The sequence below is a fragment of the Mycteria americana genome, chromosome 3 (genome assembly GCF_035582795.1).
Source record: "Mycteria americana isolate JAX WOST 10 ecotype Jacksonville Zoo and Gardens chromosome 3, USCA_MyAme_1.0, whole genome shotgun sequence".
NCBI lineage: Eukaryota > Metazoa > Chordata > Aves > Ciconiiformes > Ciconiidae > Mycteria > Mycteria americana.
In genome coordinates this window covers 90,240,493-90,263,491 of record NC_134367.1, presented here as the reverse complement: position 1 = coordinate 90,263,491, position 22,999 = coordinate 90,240,493, and the positions used below count along the sequence as shown (strand labels likewise).

General features: G+C 43.0%; 1 protein-coding gene across 1 annotated transcript in view; it reads left to right on the top strand.

The window, feature by feature from the left end:
- The first annotated feature begins 414 nt into the window (after positions 1–414).
- Positions 415–22,999, top strand: part of LOC142407560 (protein ELYS-like) — a 56,621-nt gene continuing 34,036 nt past the window's right edge. The window contains exons 1-12 of the mRNA XM_075497182.1: positions 415–439; positions 4,750–4,876; positions 6,093–6,346; positions 9,988–10,168; positions 10,807–11,014; positions 12,317–12,433; positions 13,415–13,499; positions 16,797–16,947; positions 19,833–19,965; positions 20,053–20,234; positions 20,673–20,734; positions 21,708–21,836. Coding sequence (XP_075353297.1) covers positions 4,756–4,876; positions 6,093–6,346; positions 9,988–10,168; positions 10,807–11,014; positions 12,317–12,433; positions 13,415–13,499; positions 16,797–16,947; positions 19,833–19,965; positions 20,053–20,234; positions 20,673–20,734; positions 21,708–21,836 — 1,623 coding nt within the window. The 5' untranslated portion in view covers positions 415–439; positions 4,750–4,755. The remainder of the gene's footprint in view (positions 440–4,749; positions 4,877–6,092; positions 6,347–9,987; positions 10,169–10,806; positions 11,015–12,316; positions 12,434–13,414; positions 13,500–16,796; positions 16,948–19,832; positions 19,966–20,052; positions 20,235–20,672; positions 20,735–21,707; positions 21,837–22,999) is intronic.

Sequence of the window (22,999 nt, the reverse complement as noted above, 5' to 3'; positions counted from 1 at the left end):
AATAGTGGTGACAAGCCTTTGCTGGTGTGCTGTTGTTTACTTGGGTGGTGGAGAGACTACTGAAATTGGTAGGAGAGAGTCACCAAAAACCTGGGCCTGTTGCCCGTGTTGCCCATGTTTTTGCAGTTCAGCTTGTCAGGTTGCTGTTTGTAAAAGTATGTTTCAGAATTAGGTACTCAAAAGCCGTCCGTCTGGCCGTGGTCCTGGGCAGCCTGCTCTAGGTGACCCTGCTTGAGGCGAGGGGTTGGGCCAGATGACCTCCAGTGATTCCGGAAGGCTTTTCTCTTCGTTGTGATTCTGTGATTCTGGAATTTGTGCTGGGAGGGGCAAACGGGTGTGGGATGCTGGAAATGTCTTGTTAACTACTGTCTCCCTCTACTAGGAAGGCTGCGTGCGTGTTCTGTACTGAGACACTTGGCATCTACGTCTGTCTGTCCAGGTACGCCAGGCGGCGCAAAAAAGAGCACAGTTTCAGAACTGACTTTAGGAACTTTTGCTAGCTTAGCCACGCTAGACAGGGACTGCAGCTCTTGAATGACAGGAGAGTCGTGTTAGAGAATAACCATAGCGGGTAGCTGGGTAAACTGGCTCCGGTGTCAACTTCTGATCTGTGTTGGTTTTGTTTGTTTTTTCATTTAAAGGGAAACCAAATCTCTGGTCTGCATCAGATACAGGGTCTTAGCTGCTGGGGGCTGTTGGGATAGAGAGCTGAAGTTCTTTCTTCTTCTCACTTTCTGCTGTAGATTCATGCTTCTCGGAGAGCTTGTGGAGCATCCGCACAAGCTCTGCAAGAGAATCCGTAGGCTGCACTTGAGTGAAATCAGCCTGATTGTAGAATTCTGGTACAGACCGTCTCTGTTCTGCTAGTGGCTTTTGAGACTAAACCTTAGGTTTTGGATTAAATGTAGGGGTTTTGCCTAAAAGATCGGGGGGAGGTTTTCTGCCTAAGCGGGAGAGAAATGAGCCGGTGGTACGCCCTTACTCACCTGCTCGCTCGCTCACTAAATCCTCTTTCTGCAGGAGTCAAATATGGCGAAGTGCAAATTCACTGAACCTGACTACTATAAGGTGCAGAAAGTGTCTTTTCCATCTCCTGCTCCTCCAATGCTTGTGAGTTGCTTCCTGTTTTTCTGGGGGAAAAGTCATTGAACCAGTCGTTAATAACAATTCAAGAAATTCTGTAATTGTCATCTTTGCCTGTTATTCAACAAAGTGGATGCTGTTTTTCTCGGAAGAACTTAGTGTTTCTTCCGTTTCTTCCTCTTTGGCTGCTTCCCTCTCTTTGTCCTGTTTCCTTAGACAAGGTGATCTGAATAGTGTCACACAAGGTTGTCCCTGCTCTGATCACCAAATAACACTTCCCTGAAATGACCTGAGCTTCCACATCTGGCTGAATGCAAGAATGACAGCTGGGAGCTGCAGCCTTTCTCAGTGAGATAGTGAGTCTCTACGTGCAAGAGGGACTTCAAGGACGACTGACTGTGTCTTGGGTGCTGTCCTTTCTAAAAGTAAAGGGGTTTTTAGCTCTCCTTGCAAACTGAGTGTGTCGTTTCACACGTGTATGAGCTAGCATAATGGCTTACTGCCACAAAACGGAGGCGGACAAATTCCCTCTCCTTCTTCCCAATGCATTGTCCTGCCTCTTTCCTTGTGCCACCTTTTATGCTTGCTCGTTCTCTCTGCTAGCTAGGTGAACTCTCTAACCTGGTGGAAAACCACCTGCTTTTGAGGGTTAGTTTCCCGTCTGCTTAGGGAGTTAACTTGGCTCATGAAGCGCTCTGAAAAGTGTTCAAGACAGTGCAAGGTAAGCCACGGGAATACAGTAGCGGAACAAAGGAGCGGATGGAGAGATGGGAGGTGGCAGTGAAGTCAATGCGTTTTGTGAAATCCTATCTTCAGCTGCGACTGACCATATTTGTAGCTTTTTCTTCAGTAAGCCCATAACGTTGTTGGCCTTTGAAACTGATTTTCAGGTATGACCACAGTCAAAACTGACATCCCAGAACTCTGACTTGGCTGTATGTGATTCTGCTTGAATGTGTCGTTTCTGTCTTTTTTTTTTTTTTTTTCTTCCTTTTTCCCTGGAGCTTTTTAATCCAAAACTCTATCATCAGCCTATGACTTGTGGCATGTTCCTTTCTCTGGAAATAGCTCATGATGTTTGGAAGTCATAAGTACCTAGGGTGAAGAAGAAGGGTGATTTTGGCAACAGATACACAGAGCACTTTGGTATAGGATACAGCTGGGAGGTTGGATTGTGGTTTAGTCGTGAACATGGAGTAAGCCTGTGGCGTTTTACACGAATCTGATTTCTAAGAGACAGAAACAGGAATGTGATTGTAGTCATTGTTTCCAAAGAGAGCAGAAATGCGGTTAGTGTTGGATATAGCTCTTGACGGAGAGGCTTCATGCCTTTAACCTCTCTCTCTCGAACTATTTTGCCACTGTTTGGATTGCCCAGTAATCCTTGGTTTAACTTAGCAGAATGATGCAAGCGGACCATCCCAATAACCAGATCCCTATATATGTTGTTCATAGATTATTATGGATTTTATCTTCCTAGTTCCATCTTGCCAAGCCAGAGGTCTAGAAAAAAATGTTTAAATGCCCATTGGCTTACTAGGAGAAACCTGGGCATGCCTGATGCTCTAGCATTTTCACATGCTTTTATACGCAGTTAATAACTGCAGCATGATTAAATTTTAAGTTACACGAGTGGTCCAGGTGTTGGAGTGTTACTTATTTGATGGTTCTTCCCGGTGGTACTGGACTGAAAAGCACATCTGATGTGTGCTGTAGGCAGGACTCCACTGTGTCAAGGTGTGAGCTTTCCACCAGAGAAGAATTCTTTGTGATTTGCTGGGGAGTTTTGGGTGCTGAGTGGTTTTTGGGCTGACAGGAACCTTGTGCAGTTCAACAAGGGGAAGTGCAAAGTCCTGCACCTGGGGAAGAACAGCCTCCTGCACCAGTATATGTTGGGGGCTGCCCAGCTGGAAAGCGGCTTGCAGAAAAGACTCTGGGTGTCCTGGTGGCCACCAAGGTGACCGTGAGCCAGCAACGGGCCCTTGCGGCAAAGGCGGCTGACGGCATCCTGGGCTGCATGAGGAGGAGCGTTGCCAGCCGGTGGAGGGAGGTGATCCTTCCTCTGCTCAGCACTGGTGAGGCCACGCCTGAAGTGCTGTGTCCAGGTGTGGGCTCCCCAGGGTCACAAGAGAGAGATGGAACTACTGGAGAGAGTGCAGCGAAGGGCCACAAGGATGGCTAGAGGGGACTGGAGCATCTCTCCTGCGACGAAAGGTGGAGAGAGCTGGGACTGTTCAGCCTGGAGAAGAGAAGGCTCAGGGGGGATCTCATCAAGGCATCTAAACACCTGAAGGGAGGGGGTAAAGAAGATGGAGCTGGCTACTTTCTGGTGGTGCCCAGGGACAGGACCAGAGGCAACGGGCACAAACGGAAACATTTAAAAGATGCTATTCACCAACCCAGTATATCTGTGTTAGTATTTGGTATTATGGGTTACTCCTAAAACATATTCATTAAGTCATTAGAATGAAACTAAGCCAGGATGCTGGTCAAGTTGTGGGGCTTTTTACTCTGGGGAGCCCCTGGATGCAGTGCAAAAGTTCATCCCGCTGTCACTTTGAAATGATGACAAGTACCGAAAAGCAAACCCAACAAAACTACTGCAAGTAAGTTGTCCCACTTGGACCCCTTGATCTGTGCTAGTTGTGGGTGCTGGCAGAGCAGTCAGGCTGGCTGGCTGCAGCAGCGTCCTGCCATACTGGCTTTGCCATGGGCAATGGTATTTCAACATGTTGACTTGTGCTTAGTGCTGACTTACGCTTCCTGTGTTTCACACGCTCGTTGTTTCCATGCTGGCAGAAGACTGCGGAACATATTCTCAAATAGAGTGCTTGTGACTTGAAATGTAGTGGATTCCAATGCCCAGGCTTTGGAGCATAATCTTTCTCCATGGGAGTCCAATGGATATAAATTGTATTTGTTTATAAACATTGCCCTTTCATAACTTTGTATTGCTCCCAGAGTCTAGTCTTCAAAACTAGCGGTGACCTGCTGTGCTGTAAGGAAAATGGGTTCTTAGTGCACGCGGGAAGAAACAATCCTAAAAGTTTATTTGCAGGAGAACACGTATGGTCGAGATAATGCAAGACGCTTTGTGCGCACGTTTAAGTGGCTGGCTGTACTGGTTTGTAGCATAGGGCAAGGGTTGTGTTTGGTGCCTGAGTTGGTCAGCATGTGTAACACCCAGGAAGAGTGAACTACGTAGAATATCTTCCTTTTGAGACCTCGTGAAGAAAGCAGTGCTTTGCTCATGTGGTCCCATTCACTGACAATGAGTAATAAAGTATAGAATCAAGGGAAGGAAGAAATGGAAACTTCCACCTGTTACTGAGAAGCTTTCTAATAGATGATTTTTCTCAGATCGCATCTTACTAACCCGTGTGAGTAGACTCGAACTCAGTGTACTGGTTTTGTTCCTGCTCTTTCTCTTGTCAATACCTCTGTGTCGCTTTTTGTTGGTGATCTCGTAGGCATCAGAAAAGCACAGGATTGTCCTTTTGCTCTGCTGCGAGATCAAAACCTGTCCTGAGTGCCATTTTTGTAAGGGAAAGAGCCACAGGAGATGTATAGGAGATTATCCAGTGCACACTGATGAAACTTCTGCCAATCTCAAAAATATTTATGGCCGACATGAGTCTATTTTTGCATTTTTTTCTTTATTCACAGGGAAGAATGGGAGACCTAGCGGCTCAGGTGACGAGCAGCCTGCTGCAGTTTCCAGAGGTGACTCTTCAGGCCCTTGGGGAAGATGGGATAACCCTAGATTCTCTGCTGTGCGGGAAGTTTTCTGGAGGTGAGCATTTTCCCTTAAATCTGGTCTTGGTATAAAGTTGTTATGCCTGGAGGTTACCTGAAGCATAGGGTCGTAGTATCAACTGTGTCGGGTTGGTGCTGTCAAGAGGCATCGGGTTTTGAGAGAACAAAAAGGATGTTGTAACTATTAAACCCGCTAATATTAAAACATTGGTATAGTAAAACTTTGACATTACAAGAACCCGCACCGATCTTGTGCTATTCAAATAGTTTTCTGAAACATGCGGAGTCAGTGAGCCCTCCTCAATTTCTAATTAAATAAAAGGCAGTTTTCAAAAAAGTAATGGTGTTGTTTGGGGCTGGATTGATTTGCAGCAGCCCAAGCTCTATGCCCATCATCACATCACATGCAGAAATAGTTCTTCTACAGTGTTACAGAGGCAAAATGCCCTGCTTTTTCTTTTCTCGTCTGAATAAAAACAGAAGGAAGAGGATAGCACTGTTAAGCACTGCATTCCAAAGTATTTAATAGGATGCAGCTGAGTAGCCAGTGAGAGCTGCTGAAAGTGGCTAAGCAGATGAGGTAGTTGACTTTCTAGGTGCTCTGCAAGTAGAGCTGCGTGCCTATCTGGATGTCTAGGCTTCTGTTAAGACCAGCTAGAATCTATCTGCCTGACTGTAAGTGTGGTAAATGAGCTAATACTTGCCTCGAGTCTGAAGTCGTTCAGCGAAAGAAAATGTGTTAAATTCTTCCCGTGCTCAGCACGTGCCAAAGTTTCAGCTTACTAACGCAGTGCCCGCTTTAAGATAATTTCTTGTTGAAGTCCAAATCCCTGCCCCAAGTAGGCATGTGTCAAGTAAAATTACTAAACTAGAAAAGAATTGCTTAGATTTGTTACATTTCAAGTATGCTTTAAGACTTGTATTCCCCTATGTGTTTAGATGGTTTAGAGCAAAACCCAGCGGAATATGGTATCAAGACTGTAGATCAATGCATTGTAATCTTTACCCCAAACAATCCAAATTCTTCGGTGCAGGAATGACAAGTTAAATGCAGAATACTAAGGTGGTTAATTTTAAGATGTGTTGCTTGAGGATTTCAATGGGTGGCTTTAAATAATTGACCCGAATTAGGTAAGCCGGTCTTCCTCTGTTAGGCACTTTTATTGCAGGAAAGGGGCAGTGACTGTGATTTTTCAGTTGTTTTCAAGCCTCTGTTGGAACTTTGCTTTAGTCAGCTTTCTTTTCTCTTGCAGGGAGAAATGGCCTAGCATGGTTGGCGTGTGGTCCTCAACTTGAGGTAGTGAACTCTGTGACAGGAGAGCGGCTCTCTGCGTACCGTTTCAGTGGAGTAAATGAGCAGCCTCCCACTGTTCGTGTGGTAAAGGAGTTTTCCTGGCAGAAGAGAACGGGACTGCTGGTTGGGTTGGAAGAAGCAGAGGGAAGTGTTCTCTGTCTGTACGACCTTGGAATATCAAGAGTGGTTAAAGCAGTTGTTCTTCCAGGAAGGGTACGTACCTGTTAATGGGCGAAATGAAGCTTTAATGTTGTTTGGTGCTGCATACTCCTGTTTCAGGAAAAGCGTTGGAGCGCCTCTTTGTAGGAGGTATGTTTTCTATATTGCTTGAACATACTGTCACTTCAGAGTATCCAGTCAAGAGCGGCTTGATGTAAAATCTTGGGCTGAACGGTACCGTTCGCGCTTGAGTTTACTGACAGTAAACCAAGTTTTTGGGTTTCATTGTAGAGCGCATCGTTACCTAATTCTCCACTTCCACAAAAAGGCATGGAAAGCTATCTTCTTATGGCCAGAGTGAAAAAGAAAAAAAAAACCCCTCTTTCAAGGGTCTGTAACGTACATTTCCTAAACGGTTCATTTCTGTCAGAAAGACTGTCCTTAAAATATCTCAGGCTTCCCCAGCTGTAGTGTAGATGACTTGGGCACATTCCCATGAATGTCAGACTAGCAAGCAGGTGTGACTTGAGAGCAGAAGACATTTTTGTGTTGACTTAGGATAGGAGAAAAGAGCCTTTAGTGAGTTACCTGACAGACTGTTGAAAGATGGACTTTCCGTCTGAAGTCCTGGAATCTCTGCTTATTGAAAATTGTGTTTGTGTTGGTGGGATACGCTGGGGTAATGTTACTAAGTTTTTCTGTCTTCTATAACCCGTAAACTCCAATGATGTCATGTGCCCTAGTCACGTGATCTTAATGTGAACAAGAATGGGCGTAAGTTAATAGACCATCAAGACTCCCTACATTTTTATCATGTTGGAGTCTGCAACAAATAAATACTTACTTATTACTCAGCTTTCCATAAGGTGATTTGGTTTGACTTGCTAGAATACAGGTGGAGTTTTGTTTGTTTGGAATGCTACAGTGTGATTAGTAGTAGTAAGCATTTGTATTGTGGTAATTTCTAAAGATGTGCGTTGGGCTGGTGCTCCACTGTGTTAGCTTGCCTATCATGCTGATAAATCTTAGAGTTTTAGATGGAAAGGCAAGCTGTGTGCTGTCATAAGCGCGTAATCAGTAAGTAAATCATGTTTGTGAAAAATGACGTAGCTTTGTTAAGTTTTATTTCTTAAATCTAAGTAAGCTGGGACTAGGAAAAGGAAAGGTCAAGAAGGATCGTGTCACATATTGCCTCTGCGTCTACAGAAGTGATTTGAAATAGAATGTCGTTTTAACTCTCGGTTGTATTAGGGAGTTTTTCCTCAGCACAAAAAAAGGGGTTGAGGAGAACATGTGAAGAAGCCTTGGGGGGAAAAGTTGGCTGTTGTGTGATAAAGGTTATGAATTTTGGAATAAGGGCAAAGCTTATCTGAAGTTTTGCTCTTGTGCCCTGAATGCTCTTGATTACAAGCATGTTTGGTCTGTTGCTTTTGTTGTGCTTCCTGTCTTCTTGCTGTTAGATTAGTTAGATCAGCGTAGACAGGACCCAGGTATTGCGAGTTGGACTGTTAACTTCTAAGTTGTGAGCGGGAGTAAGGGTAAGCAAAACCAAGCCACTTGGCCACTGTCCATGTGTTTTGGGTTTATTCTGTACCTCATACTTGCATATTATGTAGTGTATCATTTGGGGTTTTAATCTGCCTGAATGTTCCTCTGTGTTTCACACGGATTCTTTTTAAAAGTAAAATGCAGATGGGTTCTTGACATCACTTTCTGCCGTTTTTGTCATTACTGTTTTAAGGCTTTAATGAGCACCTGCCTTTCCAGACTATTTTCCGTGTGGGTGTATCTTCTGTGGACAATGAAGTTGTACAGGTTAACACTAACTTAGAGTGACTCTGGTCCAAGGTGTCAAGCCATTAGTGTATTAATACAGGGTATTTATAGTGACTGTATGACTGCCTTTTAGCGTAAGGGTAGATGTGTAGTCATTCAGAGGGTAAAGGAATGAGTTAAAAAACCCAAACTGACAAGCTTAGAAAGCATTTTGGCATAACTTTTTTTCGTGGGAGCATCTCTACTTGCCCTCTGGATGTGCATGTGAACTGCATCAGAAAACTGAAAATGTTAATGGAGTATTATTTGAATGGGATTCTTGTGAAAGCCAATCTGAATGTAAAACATTAATTATTTTAAATTGGTTTATACTGGTTGTATGTTTCGGAACTACGGAACGGTCTTTTCCCAATTTTTCCTGGTTTGTATGAGGCAGAAGGGTAGCATTCAGATTCAGTGAGCTGAGAAAAGTTTTCTTTGTTCATTCCCGGAATGAGTTGGCAGTAGTCTAGGAGAATATGCACTGGCTTTTCATAGCGCAGTGGAAAAATAGGCAGCGCCAGGAGCTTCTACATGGAAAACTGAAGTGTTAAAACCGGGAAACATTGTCGGAAGAGTGCATGCAAAAATGGAAAAGATTCATTTGGAGCCAGTCGTACAACGAAAAAAATCTTCAAAGAAAAAGAAGTTAGAAGCAACGCTTGAACTTTGGCTAATTCTGCAGTGAGATATGTACAGCATTTCTGCTTTCCTCCTAACAGTCATCAAGACTTGGAGCAGCAAAAATTTGCGTAGTCAAAACGCTTTTGACAGTCCTTCGAGTAGCAGAGGAGATTGGAAATTTAATTTGATTTCTAGGAAATCTGAAACAAAATAAAGTTGTCTGAATTGCTGTAGGTACTTCTAAGATTAGAATTCTTGAGACCAAGACGAAAGGTAAATTCTGTAGCAGACTGCCAGGCAGTGTAGTCATAGCAAGTGCTTGGTCTGGGAGAGGAGAAAACTTTGAGGCTTAAAAAATACATAAACAAAGTGGACGACCTTGTGATGCTCACTTCTTGGTTTTATTTTCCTGTAAAACTTTGTTGTTGATGTAAAGCTTCCTGTTTTCATTGTGTTGCATGTTGCAAGAAGGCTAAAGGGTGGCCTGTGTTCTTTTGCTGTATAGCTTTAGTGCAGGAGTCTTCATGTGCTTGTATCTCTGCTACAGCAGTCCGTATTGCCCTGGGATGTGTTGCAGGTGCTGAAAGGTCTGTCTTAATAAAGACCTTGTAATCAAGTTGCATGCAGACTGCTTTGCATGTTCAAGAGCAGTGTGCGCTTCTTCCTTAGCTGGAGTCAGCTTTTTATCTACCGAGCTGCCATTGTTTTCGGCTGGCTTTTTAAATCTTTGTTAACATTCATAAAAGTGCTGGTGTGCGCTTAAAACTTTTTTTACTTTGTCTGGTTGTTAGTTTTATTTGAAATGAGGACTAGCGTAATTTTTACTAAGCTCCTATCTCCCTTCAACGCTTCGTAGAACTGTTTCATTCCCATGGAACTGGTGTGTCTACCGTGCACCTTGGCCGCTGCCTCGTCTGACTTAGAGCCCTGATTTATGCCAATAGCTGTTTGGCAAAGAAGGCATAGACTGTATCACAGTGCTGATGGGCTGTGAGCGGTGGGAGAACTTGAAGTTGACGTTAGTTCACTTAAATAACTGTAGGAAATCTAGGAAATGGGAGGCAGTAACAGATTTTTGTACAGGGCTTTTTTTTTTTCTTTTTTCTTGATAGAATTGGAAGCAATGCTTTGTTTTTAAGCCTTATGACCCTGTATTAACTTTCTTGTTTCTGATGGGCTAATTCTGGCTTCCCTTTTGAGTGATTTCTATCTAGCTTGTCAAACAGCTTAAATATTAACTTGTAGCTTTCCTGCAGGTAACGGCTATAGAAGCCATAACTAATCACGGCGGAGCCAGTGTGAGCACTCGGCACCTACATCAGAGTCTGCGATGGCTCTTTGGAGTGGCAGCAGTGGCTACAGATGTTGGTCATCTCCTTCTGGTTGACCTTTGTTTGGATGATTTGTCCTGCAGTCAGAATGAAACAGAACCATTGTGTAAGCTTGCAGTTTTGATACTTTAATTTAAAAGTAAGAAAACTTGTGTCTTTTAAAGAAACAATCCGCATCCCGCTTTGAAGATACTAGTGCGCAGACATTTATGACTACGGATGACAGGTGGCGGTTTGACATCGTATAGTCCTGAACTGATTAAAACTGGGAGAGGCTTAATAGTCCTTCTAATGTTATAAATGCCTCCCACCCACCAAGATCCCCATGTCGCTGTGATTCTTGCCAGTGGGGTGCCATGCATTTGGATGAATGAAATCTCTAATTTGTGTATTCAGATGGCATACACTGTTTTGGCTATTACAACAGTGGCTTGAGGAGTTGATGCCACTTCAAATAGCTTCATCATGAGGCCCAACCTCCTGATTGAGGGAGTGCAAGGAGAATTTGTCTATGAAGGTCACACTTGTACCTGGTTTGGAACTACGAGTGAGAAAACCTGTCCAGTCAGAGAGTTCTGATGTTCTTTGAATACGTGCAAAGTGGAAATAGCAAAAAAAGTGTTGCATAAATGGGTATTTTGCCTGGGACGGTAGAATTAGATTATACCTGTTGTCACGTCAGTGTTTAAAATGCAACCTAAATGGCATAACGCATTCATTTACCACGTGGTTTTGTGTGTGTAGATCTGGAAGTTGCCACTACAATTCCTGCTGAAGTTCCACAAAGAAGAGAAACTGTGACCAGAGAAGGGAGACATCTCTGTTTTCAATTACAAAGTCCTTCAGGAACAGCAGTATCAACCCTGTGCTACATAAGCAGAAGCAATCAGCTCGTTGTGGGTTTTTCAGATGGCTACCTGTCGCTATGGAATATGAAAACTTTGAAGAGGGAGTAAGTAGGCCTTTGCACTTGGCCACGCCTGGAGGTGCAGGGCTCTCCATTTTTTGCTTAAGGACGAATGTGAATTTAAAGAGAACTTTTTCAGGGATGGAAATGTTGAGTATAAGCTTGGAATGTGTAGAAATCCTCTTCTGAAATAACTCCTAAGTCATAGATGGATTAAGTGGACCGCCTTCTCCCCAGTGGACTAGGATTGTTTTCCTTACAGTGCCTGTGGATGGAGGAGTTGTGGAAAGCATGCTGCTTTGGGTTATGTCAAGCAGTTAGGATGTGATGGAGCTGAGTTCTGTAAGACACTTTGTTCCATCAGTAGTGGTCAGTGAAAGCAGGAAGTGTGTGTATTTCCATGAAACAGATTTTAAAAATTATTTTTCAGAACCAGTTCCTGCAATTAGGGCATACATTGAAAGGTTTAAGGTTGTTAATAATGTGATTTTGGCGATAAGATTCTTTAAAGTGTCCTGGATGAAACTAGTGAGACATGCAAAATGCATAGCTGATCTGTGCCTGAGCAGATATTCTTTCCTACATTTCAGCCTTGACCGAAATAGGGGATTGACCCATTGCAAGGCAACGATGCGTGTGATTGAAAGTTTGCTTGGAGCCCTTGGAGATGAGAATAAGGGACATGTAAATTTATAAGCCATGGAAAAACTAAGAGATGATTTTAAATCTGCCAAAGAGCAATCTCACGTGGAATATTTGACCAAATTCAGACAGGGATTCACCTAAGCAAATCTGCAGTGACTCACCAGAACCTATTGGGTGCATAAACAGAGAGTGGAGGAATAATTAGGTGGCAAGAATGGATTGTGAAGGTGCAAATAAGGTTCAGAAGTCTGGGAGAAAAATGCTTTACACAGCGCAAGCAAAGAAACGAGAAACAACTCCTGTTTGGCGCTGTTTTAAATTTGTTCAGAAGAGATGCTGCATTTTCAGTTCCATATTGAAGTAGGCTACAACAGTAGGAACAACCTTTTGCCTGGCAGCTGAAGTAATCATGTATGTTGTTGTTCCTCCTCCTCAGGCAGAGGAGGAGATAAACCCAGGTTATTGCATTTGATGGAGAGTAATTTCCTCACCTCTTGACTGTTGCGTAAAAAGTAGTCGCTTCCTTGACTCGCTTGTTTGAGACGGAAGTATGACCTCCTGTACTTTGAGGATAAGCACGTAAGGTGCTCTTTTCTCAGAAGATGCTTCTACCCTTCTACAAACAGTTAGGGCCAGCAGGCTCACCTCTTTTCTTTTTCTTTTTACTTGTGGGTTTTTTTTTTTTTTTTATTAAACCTGTAGGCACCACTCTCAGCTGGAAGGAGGAAGGATTCCTGTCTATGCTGTTACTTTTCAAGAGCCTGAGAATGATCCTCGCAATTGTTGCTACTTGTGGGCTGTTCAGTCTACGCAAGAAAGGTGAATCGACATTTACTAGAAGCCACCGAATGGATATTTTTTTTGTATTTGTTCACATACAGTTAATACATGTACATTTGTTTTGTTTATTTAGCTGTGCAGGAGCTTGCCTCAGGTACGGAAGGTGTTAAGCTCGCAATGCAATTTTTTCAGGATTTAAGAGACGTGAAGAGGGACCTACTAGTTCCTACCTTCTGAAAGAAGGCAAAGCAAGAGTGGCTATATCTTTGTGCTTGCGTTCTGAAATGATTTCCTTTGCTTCTTGACGAGTGCTTCATGATTTGTTTGATATCCGCACCGTGGTATTAAAATACCCTTAAAAGGAGTTGAGGCTGCAGACCTAGAACACTAAACGTGCCGATATAACAGCCTGCTGCCCCTCAAGGAGGGAGGTGACAGTATTGCCATTACCTTGTGCCAACTTCAGCAGCCTTTGGAGCCTTCACGAGCCGGTTCAGCTCACCTGGCAGAGAACGATCACTGTTCAGCAGAAAAGTCAATGGTTTCCTGCTGGGCTAATGAATCCAATCAGTATGTGGAAGGGTGCAGTGTATGCAAGAGAGGGACTGGAGCTGTGGTGGTAAGGGAAAGGGAGAAAGATCTCTCTCGTTCAGCATCAGCATGGTATTTCATGAACTCAGACGTTCGCAGAGCGGCAATCTTTTTGAGTTTGACTTTAAAGCAGTTCTGATCAATGACTCTTCACTGTGAAGAACTATTTCCAACAATTTCTAGTCCATACAACATATTAAAGCTTTCAAATTGTATGGTTCGCATTTGCCCCTGAAGCTGTTAGTGTCCAAATTTCCTCCTGTATGCTCTAGGGGCTAGATGTGACCAATGATCGTGTTTTGGGAAGTGCTGTTTTTCTTTTCAGCAGGAGCATGCTATTAAGAGAACTTCAGTCTAGATCTACTAAAAGGATAACGAGGACTATAAAGCAGCTTTGTAATCAAACTTCATAATTTATACCTTTTTCAGTGAAGGTGATGATGCGAGTTTACATCTGTTGCAGTTAACATTTGGTGACAGAAAACGCTTGGCATCAGGACAAGTCATGTATGAGGTAAGGTGTGCATGTATGCAAAAGGCTGAAAATAGTAATTTTCTCTGAGTGAGTACCAGTGAAGTTGGCAGGGGTAATATTGACCACCAAAATTCAGAGATGACTAAAAAGAAATACTCTTTTGCCGAGTCTTCTTGGGCACAGCCTTTCTCCATGCTTTTTGAAAAGGAGTCATACAGTTTTATACTACTGCAGCGTCGTGTGTTCCAACTAGAGTCATCTGCAAAGAGCCCCTATCAATTCCTGAAGAGGAAGCAGCTTTTACAAATAAAATTATTCTTCATTTAAACACCAAATTAATGGCATGGAGGAGGAGAAGACTTTAGCCACACTGCAGACTTGAACAAGCTTCTGTCTGTCTCCCTTTCTTAAAATACGGTCATATAGCTTGATTCTTTTCTGATCTTTGGTTTTATAGTCTTGTTTTTCTTTTGAGCTCTGTCAGCAGGACTTCAAATGAAATGTAGCTACAAGGTCTCTTAAGTGTTGATCCTGCAACCTAGTAGCTATAAAGGTAACCCTTTCTACTTTTTGGCTGGCTTACCTATGAAGTGTACTCTGAAAGCCAGCAAAATACGTGAATACAGTAAACAGTGGTATGATTTGGTCCGAAGAGAATGCATACATTTTTAGAACTGGCTCCAAAGATGTTGTCTTTAAAATCACATGAGGTATCATTATCTCTCAGCTACGTAACAGACATAAGACGCATTCGTATAATGTATAATTCTATTCAGTAGTATGCTTGAAACTCTTCCAAAATCTTTCTGAGGGGAAAGTCATCTTATTTCAGAGCAATTCTTTCCTCCTATTTTGAGACTTTCTCTTGCCTATTCTCCACAATAGGTGTGGAATGAAACCGGGGTGATTCTTGTGTCGTGGTGCTCTGTTTTTATAGGGACTGTGCGTTTTGATGTTTTGGAATGAGTTTAGATTTTGACCTTTTCCCTTGTACGTAGGAAAGCTCCTTCCGCATTTGTAAATGTTGCTTTTGAATAGAGCAAGGTTAGGTGTTTGGAAAAGGTGGTGTTTCTTTAAAATGCATTATCTATCATGATGACAAGGTATCAATATCTTCAAGTGAATGGGCGCGTTCTAAATATGGATGTCATCTCTTTATGTGCAATTTTTTTATGACATAAATATACAGTGCTCTAGAGGAGCAGAGCACCCTGATTGGGTGTTTTAATTCTAAAAGGGCTTTCATTGCAGTTCATTTCTTCATCTCTTGCAGCGCTCTAAGTACTTTGGCAGGTGGATAGGAGGAAGATTCTTGAATCTTTCTCCAGTTTTCTCGTTTTTGAACTTCTGTGTTGCTTCATCCTCTTTGAAAAGGTATTTGTAGCCACAGTTTTCGCAGTGGCAAAGACAATACCTTGTACTGTGTGCTGCTTTGGAACAAAACCAGTTGTCTCTATCCATTTCTCTCTTTGGCTACTTTGTTCTGTCTCTTTAATGTTAACATGTGGGAGCTTTTACTATTCAGCAATTCTTTGTCTTGGTCATCTTATTTTCCTGAATAAGATGTGCCGAGTGTCATCTTTCACCTCAGAGACCTGAAATGTTTCAGCAGCTTTTAAATATGGGTCTACTAGAAATTTCAGGTGATGCTCTTAGAAAAAAGCACACAAAGTGATTAAATAATGTTGTGTTTGCCACCTGAGAAAGCTGTGGTGTAGTTAATGCAAGACTTTTAACCCTCTGCAGACTGTGCAACCAGTGATGCATTCACAGGGTTGTAAGAGGTGTCAGGCACCGGCCTCTGGATTTGAGATCTTTCACTCCCTTGCTCTTTCTGCTTCCCTGTGAGGAGTGTTGTGGAGGATTGGAACAGGAACCAATCTTACAAGGTAGCTGAAGAGAGAACGACACAGCTGGACCCTCTGGGGAGAAAAGGCACCTGCTTCAGCTAGCTTCCCGATGAGCCACTTCCCCGTGTAGCTTCATACCAAGACCTGCTATCACCTACTGCCAAAAAAAACCCCAAACCAACTCCCAAACCCCCAAAAGAACCCCCAAGAGATGCCTTAGGACAGGATCTGTGCTCTACAGAGGACTTTTTTAGTCTCAGAATACTTCCTTGTAGTCACAAATTGGCCAGTACTACCTGGCTGTCTGCCCCCATGGCTGTCTGAGTCAAGTTTCTTGTCCATCTTCAGTGGCAGAAGATTTAAGAGTTGTTCCCATTTGCCAGGCCAAGTTTGAGTAAACAAGGAGGAATCTCCTGTTGACCCTTGTTCACTGAAGAGAGTTCATAGGAGCTTGAAAGACTTGTCTACTGCAGCAGTGCTTAACTTTCCAGGAACCAGACTTGAGGCTTTCAAAGATGAAACAGCGCATCTTTGACTTTGTATGGTGGTCAAAAGTCACAGACAGGCCTTTTGGAACACGTGGCACTGTTTTTTTATAAATGAGCGTGAAACTTGTGTCTGCATTGCCTTCAAGGCTGGTTGAAGTCTGTGCTCGAGTAATTAAACATAAAGGTACGTTTAAGTTATGCTTTCAAAGATCTTTTTTATACCATCTCAGCAGTTGCTAAATCCAGTGTATGCAATCATGGTCACGGAGCACGTCTTTACCGTTGTCCTGCACAATGCTTGCGGATGGACAGAGTGTACAGTCTCTGCTTTCACATCAGAGTCTGACCAGTGCCCCTCATTTGAAAACTGCCTTCATATTTTACTGCTCAGTAAAGGCATTACTTAACATCTTCCGTACAGTGGAGTTCCTTAACTTAGATTTGCTTGCCCCAGTGTGGAAAATTTAATCTCGACTGTTTTGCTTCAGGAGTTGTCTTAGGCAGGAATTGTTTGATATTATTTTCCCCTTCCCCTCTGCCCCAACTTTGGGAGGGACTGGCTCTTCATTCGTGCATAAAAATTGAAATTTCTAGCTGTTAAAATTAATCTCTGACAGGTTTACGGAGTTTTAGTACTGTGTCTGATGAAACGTCTTTTGAAATGGTGGACTTGTTCAGGACATCTTTTATTAAATTTGTTTGTAGTGATCATTCCTCGATGTTGCAAGGAATTCTGCAAAACATGTTTAGAACTGAGCAATGTTAGGGAAATGCTAAATCTTGAAAAAGCCTTTACAGCCAAACTCCAAACTTGCCCGTTACGATTTGACAATTCTCTTGCATGTCAGATGTAGTTTCTATTTGCCATCAGAAGTAAGCTCATGGGAAATATACAGTATAATATGCATATTATGTTAGAGATATTCTTTCATATTTAGGTAGAATGTATGTTTTTATCTCCAAATGACCTTTTCTCTCTTCTTTTATTTCTTCCCCAGGGTTTGGAACACTGTGACGAAAGGTACAGTTTAGATCTGACGGATGAAGTCTTTCCCTTGAGAGAGCAGATCAGCAGTACCAAATTACTCAGCTGTCAGACTATAGAAAAATTTCGCAGCCATGTTGACAGAGAGGATAGCGTTAATGAAGGTTTGTTCTGATGTCTGTGTTTGGCTATTCTAAAATGAATGGTTTTGGAATCTAAGCAATGAATGCTGTTCCGTACTCACAGTCTGAAAGTCTTAAATGTCCGTATAGACTAGCTTGTTGGGCTTATTCAAAAAGAAAAATTGGGTGCTTAAGTTAGGTGGGACTTCTTCTAAAGAAAAACATAGGTTTGGTTTTACGCTTGCTGACGTGCTATAGCAATGCATGGTGGGGTCATCTGTATAATGCTTGTCAGTCATTTTATTCCTCCGGCTGTCCTCTTTGAACAATAAGATCATTCTCTCCATTGCTTAGGAATGTTACCGGAATTTTTTTTCCCTGTTCAAACCTATGTCTGCATCTGCATGCAGCTGGCGGCCGGCCACAAGTGGTGTTCCCCAGGGCTCAGCACTGGCCCCAGTTCTGTTTAATATCTATATCAATGATCTGGACGAGGGGATCGAGTGCACCCTCAGTAAGTTTGCAGATGACGCCAAGTTGGGCAGGAGCGTTGATCTGCTCAAGGGTAGAAAGGCTCTACAGAGGGACCTGGACAGGCTGGATCAGTGGGCCGAGGTCAATTGTATGGGGTTCAACAAGGCTAAGTGCCGGGTCCTGCACTTGGGTCACAACAAGCCCGTGCAATGCTACAGGCCTGGGGAAGAGTGGCTGGCAAGCTGCCTGGCAGGAAAGGACCTGGGAGTGTTGGTCGAGAGCCGGCTGAATATGAGCCGGCAGTGCGCCCAGGTGGCCAAGAAAGCCAATGGCATCCTGGCTTGTATGAGAAATAGTGTGTCCAGTAGGACTAGGGAAGTGATCGTGCCCCTGTACTCAGCCGCACCTCGAATCCTGTGTTCAGTTTTGGGCCCCCCACTACAAGGAAGACATTGAGGTGCTGGAGCGTGTCCAGAGAAGGGCAACGAAGCTGGTGAAGGGTCTGGAGCAGAAGTCTGATGAGGAGCGGCTGAGGGAACTGGGGTTGTTTAGCCTGGAGAAAAGGAGGCTGAGGGGAGACTTTATGGCTCTCTACAACTACCTGAAAGGAGATTGTGGCGAGGCGGGTGTTGGTCTCTTCTCCCAGGTAGCAAGTGATAGGACGAGAGGAAATGGCCTCACGTTGCGCCAGGGGAGGTTTAGATTGCATATTAGGCAAAATTTCTTCACTGAAAGGGTTATGAAGCATTGGAAGAAGCTGCCCAGGGCAGTGGTTGAGTCACCGTCCCTGGAGGTATTTAAAAGACATGTAGATGTGGTGCTTAGGGACATGGTTCAGTGGTGGACTTGGCAGTGTTCAGCTTATGTTTGGACTCAATGATCTTAGGGGTCTTTTCCAACCTAAATGATTCTATGATTCTATGACCTGCCTGTCCATTTTTTCCTCTCTAAAGCTATTGGGTTCCTACACCTACGAGTTCTTAAAGCAATAGCTTTCCTTGTCCATATAGACAGTTCAAACTCTTAAGATGTCTTTCATTATCTTGCAATAATTAAATATACATCTCTGGGTTTACAAATTCAGTTATGCTCTGACCAGATCTTTGAGCCTGCTGCAGTGATAACTTTCCTAGCCTTTTGTTTTGACTGTGTTATTTGCCTTCCCTCTCTTCTTACGGGCCTTAACTTATGTCTGATGTTACAAAGAAGACACTTGCATGATCTTTCTAGGCTATTTCTGTTTATTAGCTTTGATTTAGTCCTGAAGTGGCAACTTCCATCTGTTTTTGTGATGCCATCCTCTGTCAACGGTGTGTCAAAATCTATTATAAACACCTTTGGATTTTCTCCACTTGTGTCATGTTTCTGAGGAGAGTGCCTTCTAAAAACTTGTTAAAAACAAAAAAACCACCCACCCTCCCCCCAAAAAAAACCCCAAAACCAAAACTCAAAACAACCCCTTTCTGTCTCCTTTTTATGAAGTATGAGGCATGGAGAACTACCTGTAATTCTTCTGATGGTTTCTAATTAGCTTTTATTCAGAATCTGTTCAAGTTAAGTTGTAGGCACACATGAGCTTCTGTTGGGTGTGGGTTGAGGCTAGCAGTGAAGCTGTCTTCTGAGTTATGAAAAGAATGGATATCTTCAAAGGCAGTTTGAGCGGCTAACAAAACTGAAATGGCTCAGAAGTTGCCAATGAAACATAGTTAAGTGTGTGAGGATCCCCAAATGGTAATGATGAATGCAACAGAGAGCAGAGGAACATTTTGCCAAACCAACCGCCTTCTTGTTCCTTACTCTATTCGGGTAACTGATATACCACATACTTTGCTTTACATCTAGAGAATGCGCTCTCCCCAGAGAAGACAGACCGTTCCACTTAGAGAGAGAACTTACTGAGTATAACTTTGTGAATGTTTTATGTCAAAATCTTTATTCCAATTTCCAGTTTGTTGGGGGTTTGTTTGTTTATTTAGTGTGATAATTGTGTTCTTTCATTCTGAATGTGCTGGAAAGGAGCTACTCTGAAAACTTGTAATCGAGTCAAATCTGGAAATCAATAATGCCATCTGAGTGATCCAAGTGTATGTGATAATTATTTGTATGCTTTCTAAAAGTAGCAGTGTATGTGTTCCTAGCATAACTTTTTTGATAAACTATTCATTTAACTAAAAGTCTTGATCAACTCTTCATGTATGGAAAATTGAATTAGCTAATCATTGTGTATTTGATTTGGCTTAGAACGGATACAATTTGACCAAGAAAAAGGGGCAGTAGGACTGAATCTGTCGCAGAGATGTTTGCTATTCCGTAATTGTTTTAAATTAGTCTTAGTAAGGGCTGTGTTTCATGAGTGATAGAACAGAGTTCAGCCAAACCAGAAAGTGGTGTTTTAAAAATATCAGATGTATCGTATTTTCTACAAATAAGAAGCAATGTCTTGTCTTTTACAGTAATATCTCCTGACACCAGCGTATCAATCTTCAGTTGGCAAGTGAATACATACGGTCAGGGAGCACCATCTACTTACTTGGGTGTATTTGACATTAATCGCTGGTATTCTGCTGAAATGCCAGATTCACTAAGGTAGATTTTTATTAAGTTGTTTTCAATATCCCTACAAAGGATTCATTTGAAAGTCAGCGTTTAGCTTATGCACTTGTTTTCTTTAAGGCCAGAAGAATTCCTTCATGACTGCCCCTATTTTGCGTTGTGGTCACTGGATGCTGTAATAAGCGTGACTTCTCCAAACCTCATTTTGGATATTCTGGTACATGAGCGGAGCCTAAGTCGGGGAGTTCCTCCTTCTTATCCACCACCTGAGCAGTTTTTTCATCCAAGCACCTATAATTTTGGTAGGTGTTTCACCGCTTTTAATAGAGATAAGCTTAAATGGAGGTCAAATGCCATTTATTAGTTCACTTGTTCAAACCAACCCCCCCCAACCCAACTCTGATTACTAACTGAGTACTAACAGAGTATTTAATCTTGTGAAACATATGTGGCGGCCTGCTGAGTTTTGGGGTTTGGTGCTTTTGTAACGTAGCCTGTGAAGTGGGGATGGTTATAAAATGAAATGCCTTTGAACTGAAGCTCAAAGCACAGCACCTCAACAGCACTAGAGGTGAAATTTCTACACACAGTAATTTGTTTTAAAAAAGTTTGTAAGTAAGTAAGTGATGTGATGATCGCTTAGTTATATCTTTCCAGATACTGCTATTTAAAAGATGTAAACAGGTCATAACATAACTGTGAGAGCGTGGAATGTTGCCAAACGTTCATTGTTTCTGCAGATGGTACGTGCTTGCTGACCTCCGGAGTTGTTCATATGACTTGCACCAGCTTCCAGAAGGAGGTGATCTTTTACTGTATCTTGATTGAGAATGTCAAGAGGTGTACCTTTTCTACCTTTTCTACTGCACTGCTTTCAGTGCCAGAGACCATTTTATGCTCATCCTGCCCATCCACACGCATAATTGCAATTGTATCCTGCCAGTTTTGTGCAAATGGTAGTGTTTTAGCTCCGCTCTTGGGACTGTAAACCTACCATTGTCTCCTGTTGAAGCACGATCGGGGATTGCATGTCTGGAAAGGAATACAAGGTTGCTTTAGGAGCAAGAACAAAACTGTTGTGGAGGTCGGGGAAAGCTGCTGCTACTTTATTACCCATCTGCATAGAACTGCCTGCATAGGTCCTGAGTTAGGGTTTGGAACCCTGATTAGCTTGAAAAAGGAGGACGGAATGAAATTCTGTCCTGATTAGCTTGAAAAAGGAGGACAGAATGGAGAAAATGAAAACTTATTGAACCGTTTAAGAAGAAATGAGATTTTTTTTCTCCCAAACTTGGCCAACTCACAGCTTCGGAGCCACTGCACAGATTGTAACAAATAATTCTGAACTAAGTTTCAGCTCACTAAGTATTTGCAGCATAAATCAGCTTCTGCACAAAGCAGCATAGCAAGGGTCTTCCAAAGTGTGATTTAAAGTTGCGTGTTAGTTTTAGCTCATATAGAATGTCTTTTGTGTCAGTGTTCAGGGAAAAAGAAAGGCCTGTGTATTGACTCGAAAACACTTAATTAAGCCTTGCAAGAGCTGATGTTTTGGTTTACAGGATTTTTGTTATGAACCGTAACTGTTAGTTTGGCTGCCGTCTTTAAGACTCTGCATAGTAATGCTCAGTCAGGCTGCTAACCTAAAGCATATTGCTGATGCAAGCCTTCTGACAGTTTAAGTGAACACTTATACTATTTCTCTTAGTGGTAATCCAGAACCTTAGTGATTGAATTATAATGCTGTCTTAATCTGTAGTTTGTGATTGATGTTTCAGACCTTGAATTTTTTAAAGAAATCTGGTCCTTCAATAAGCGAAGCCATTCATGACAGCTACAATAGGTGTCTTGTAGCCGGCTTGCTGTCTCCAAGGCTAGCTGATGTCCAGCCATCCACTTTGAGTCAGGTGAGTGCGTATCAGGGAATCGAAGGAATCAAGTACATCCATCTTGTCTGACAGGGCTGGAGAGGCTACAAGGCACGATAATCTGATTTTCATATTAGTTGCAAGTGGCGTTGAAATGCAGGTGTTGCCGTTAGTTAGCAGAAGTAATAGTATTCTTAGATCCAAACTACTGAGTGTGACTGGGAACAGCCCTAATAGATCTGTCTTTAGAGACCCATCTATTAATTCTGTGCCACGGACACGCGCAAGGAAGCGTGCAGCCAGTGCTGGTCACGCGCAACAGAAAGCATCTTTCCCTCAGAACAACCTCCATCGCCGTCAGGTTCTCAGAGCATTAGGTTCAGTGCAGTAGTTGACGATGGGGGTGTCTCACTCGGACGCGAGCTCTTGCCAACGTCGGCTTGCTGCGCTAGACACGATCCTTTGCTTCCAAGGAAGTGGGCTGTGGTAAGCAATTACTGTTGCCAGCTCCACCTGACAGTTTCATCACCGCTTCCCCTCCTTTTCCCTTCATCAGCAGGCTCTTCTGCAGCCTCTCAAAGCAGATCTTCACTGCTGTAGCCTTTGCCGTGTGCTACAGTAGCCCAATGTGCTTTTTTACTAGCCCAATTTACACCCTGCTCTTTCATAGATTTTCCATTTGCAGTGCACCAACCTTTCCCTCCCACCTGAAGAGTTTCAAGAGAGATGGAGCCTTTGTGGTGAACAGCCCGTCTTCAGCCAGGCAGGATCTAAGCTAAATGGTCAGCTAGCTAGCCATCATACAGTGGAGCAGTGAGCAGGAGGGGGAGAGCAGTCTTCCCACTGCCCTCATCTTCCCGTCTGCTGGCTTCTTCACCAGATTTGTGGCGGTGTGTTAGGGCAAGTAACGCTTTTGCACAGCGTGGTAGGTAAACTCAGTTTCTTGGCAAGTTGGCCTAGCCCCTAGACTGTTGATTTTGCAAGCCTGATGTAGACTCTTACATTCAAATGAGATGTTCTGATGTCAACTCAGGTTAGAATTGGCCGTCAGTAAGTTGAAAAGTCAGGGGAAAAGTGTAATGTGTTCCTCAGACCGCCAAGCAGTCCGGCCTGCGGCTAGAATTAAGAAGAAGAATGTGGAATTAGTTGCGTGTGTGCTAATTGACTTTGTGGTGTCGGAATGAGTATAGCGTTAGAAACAA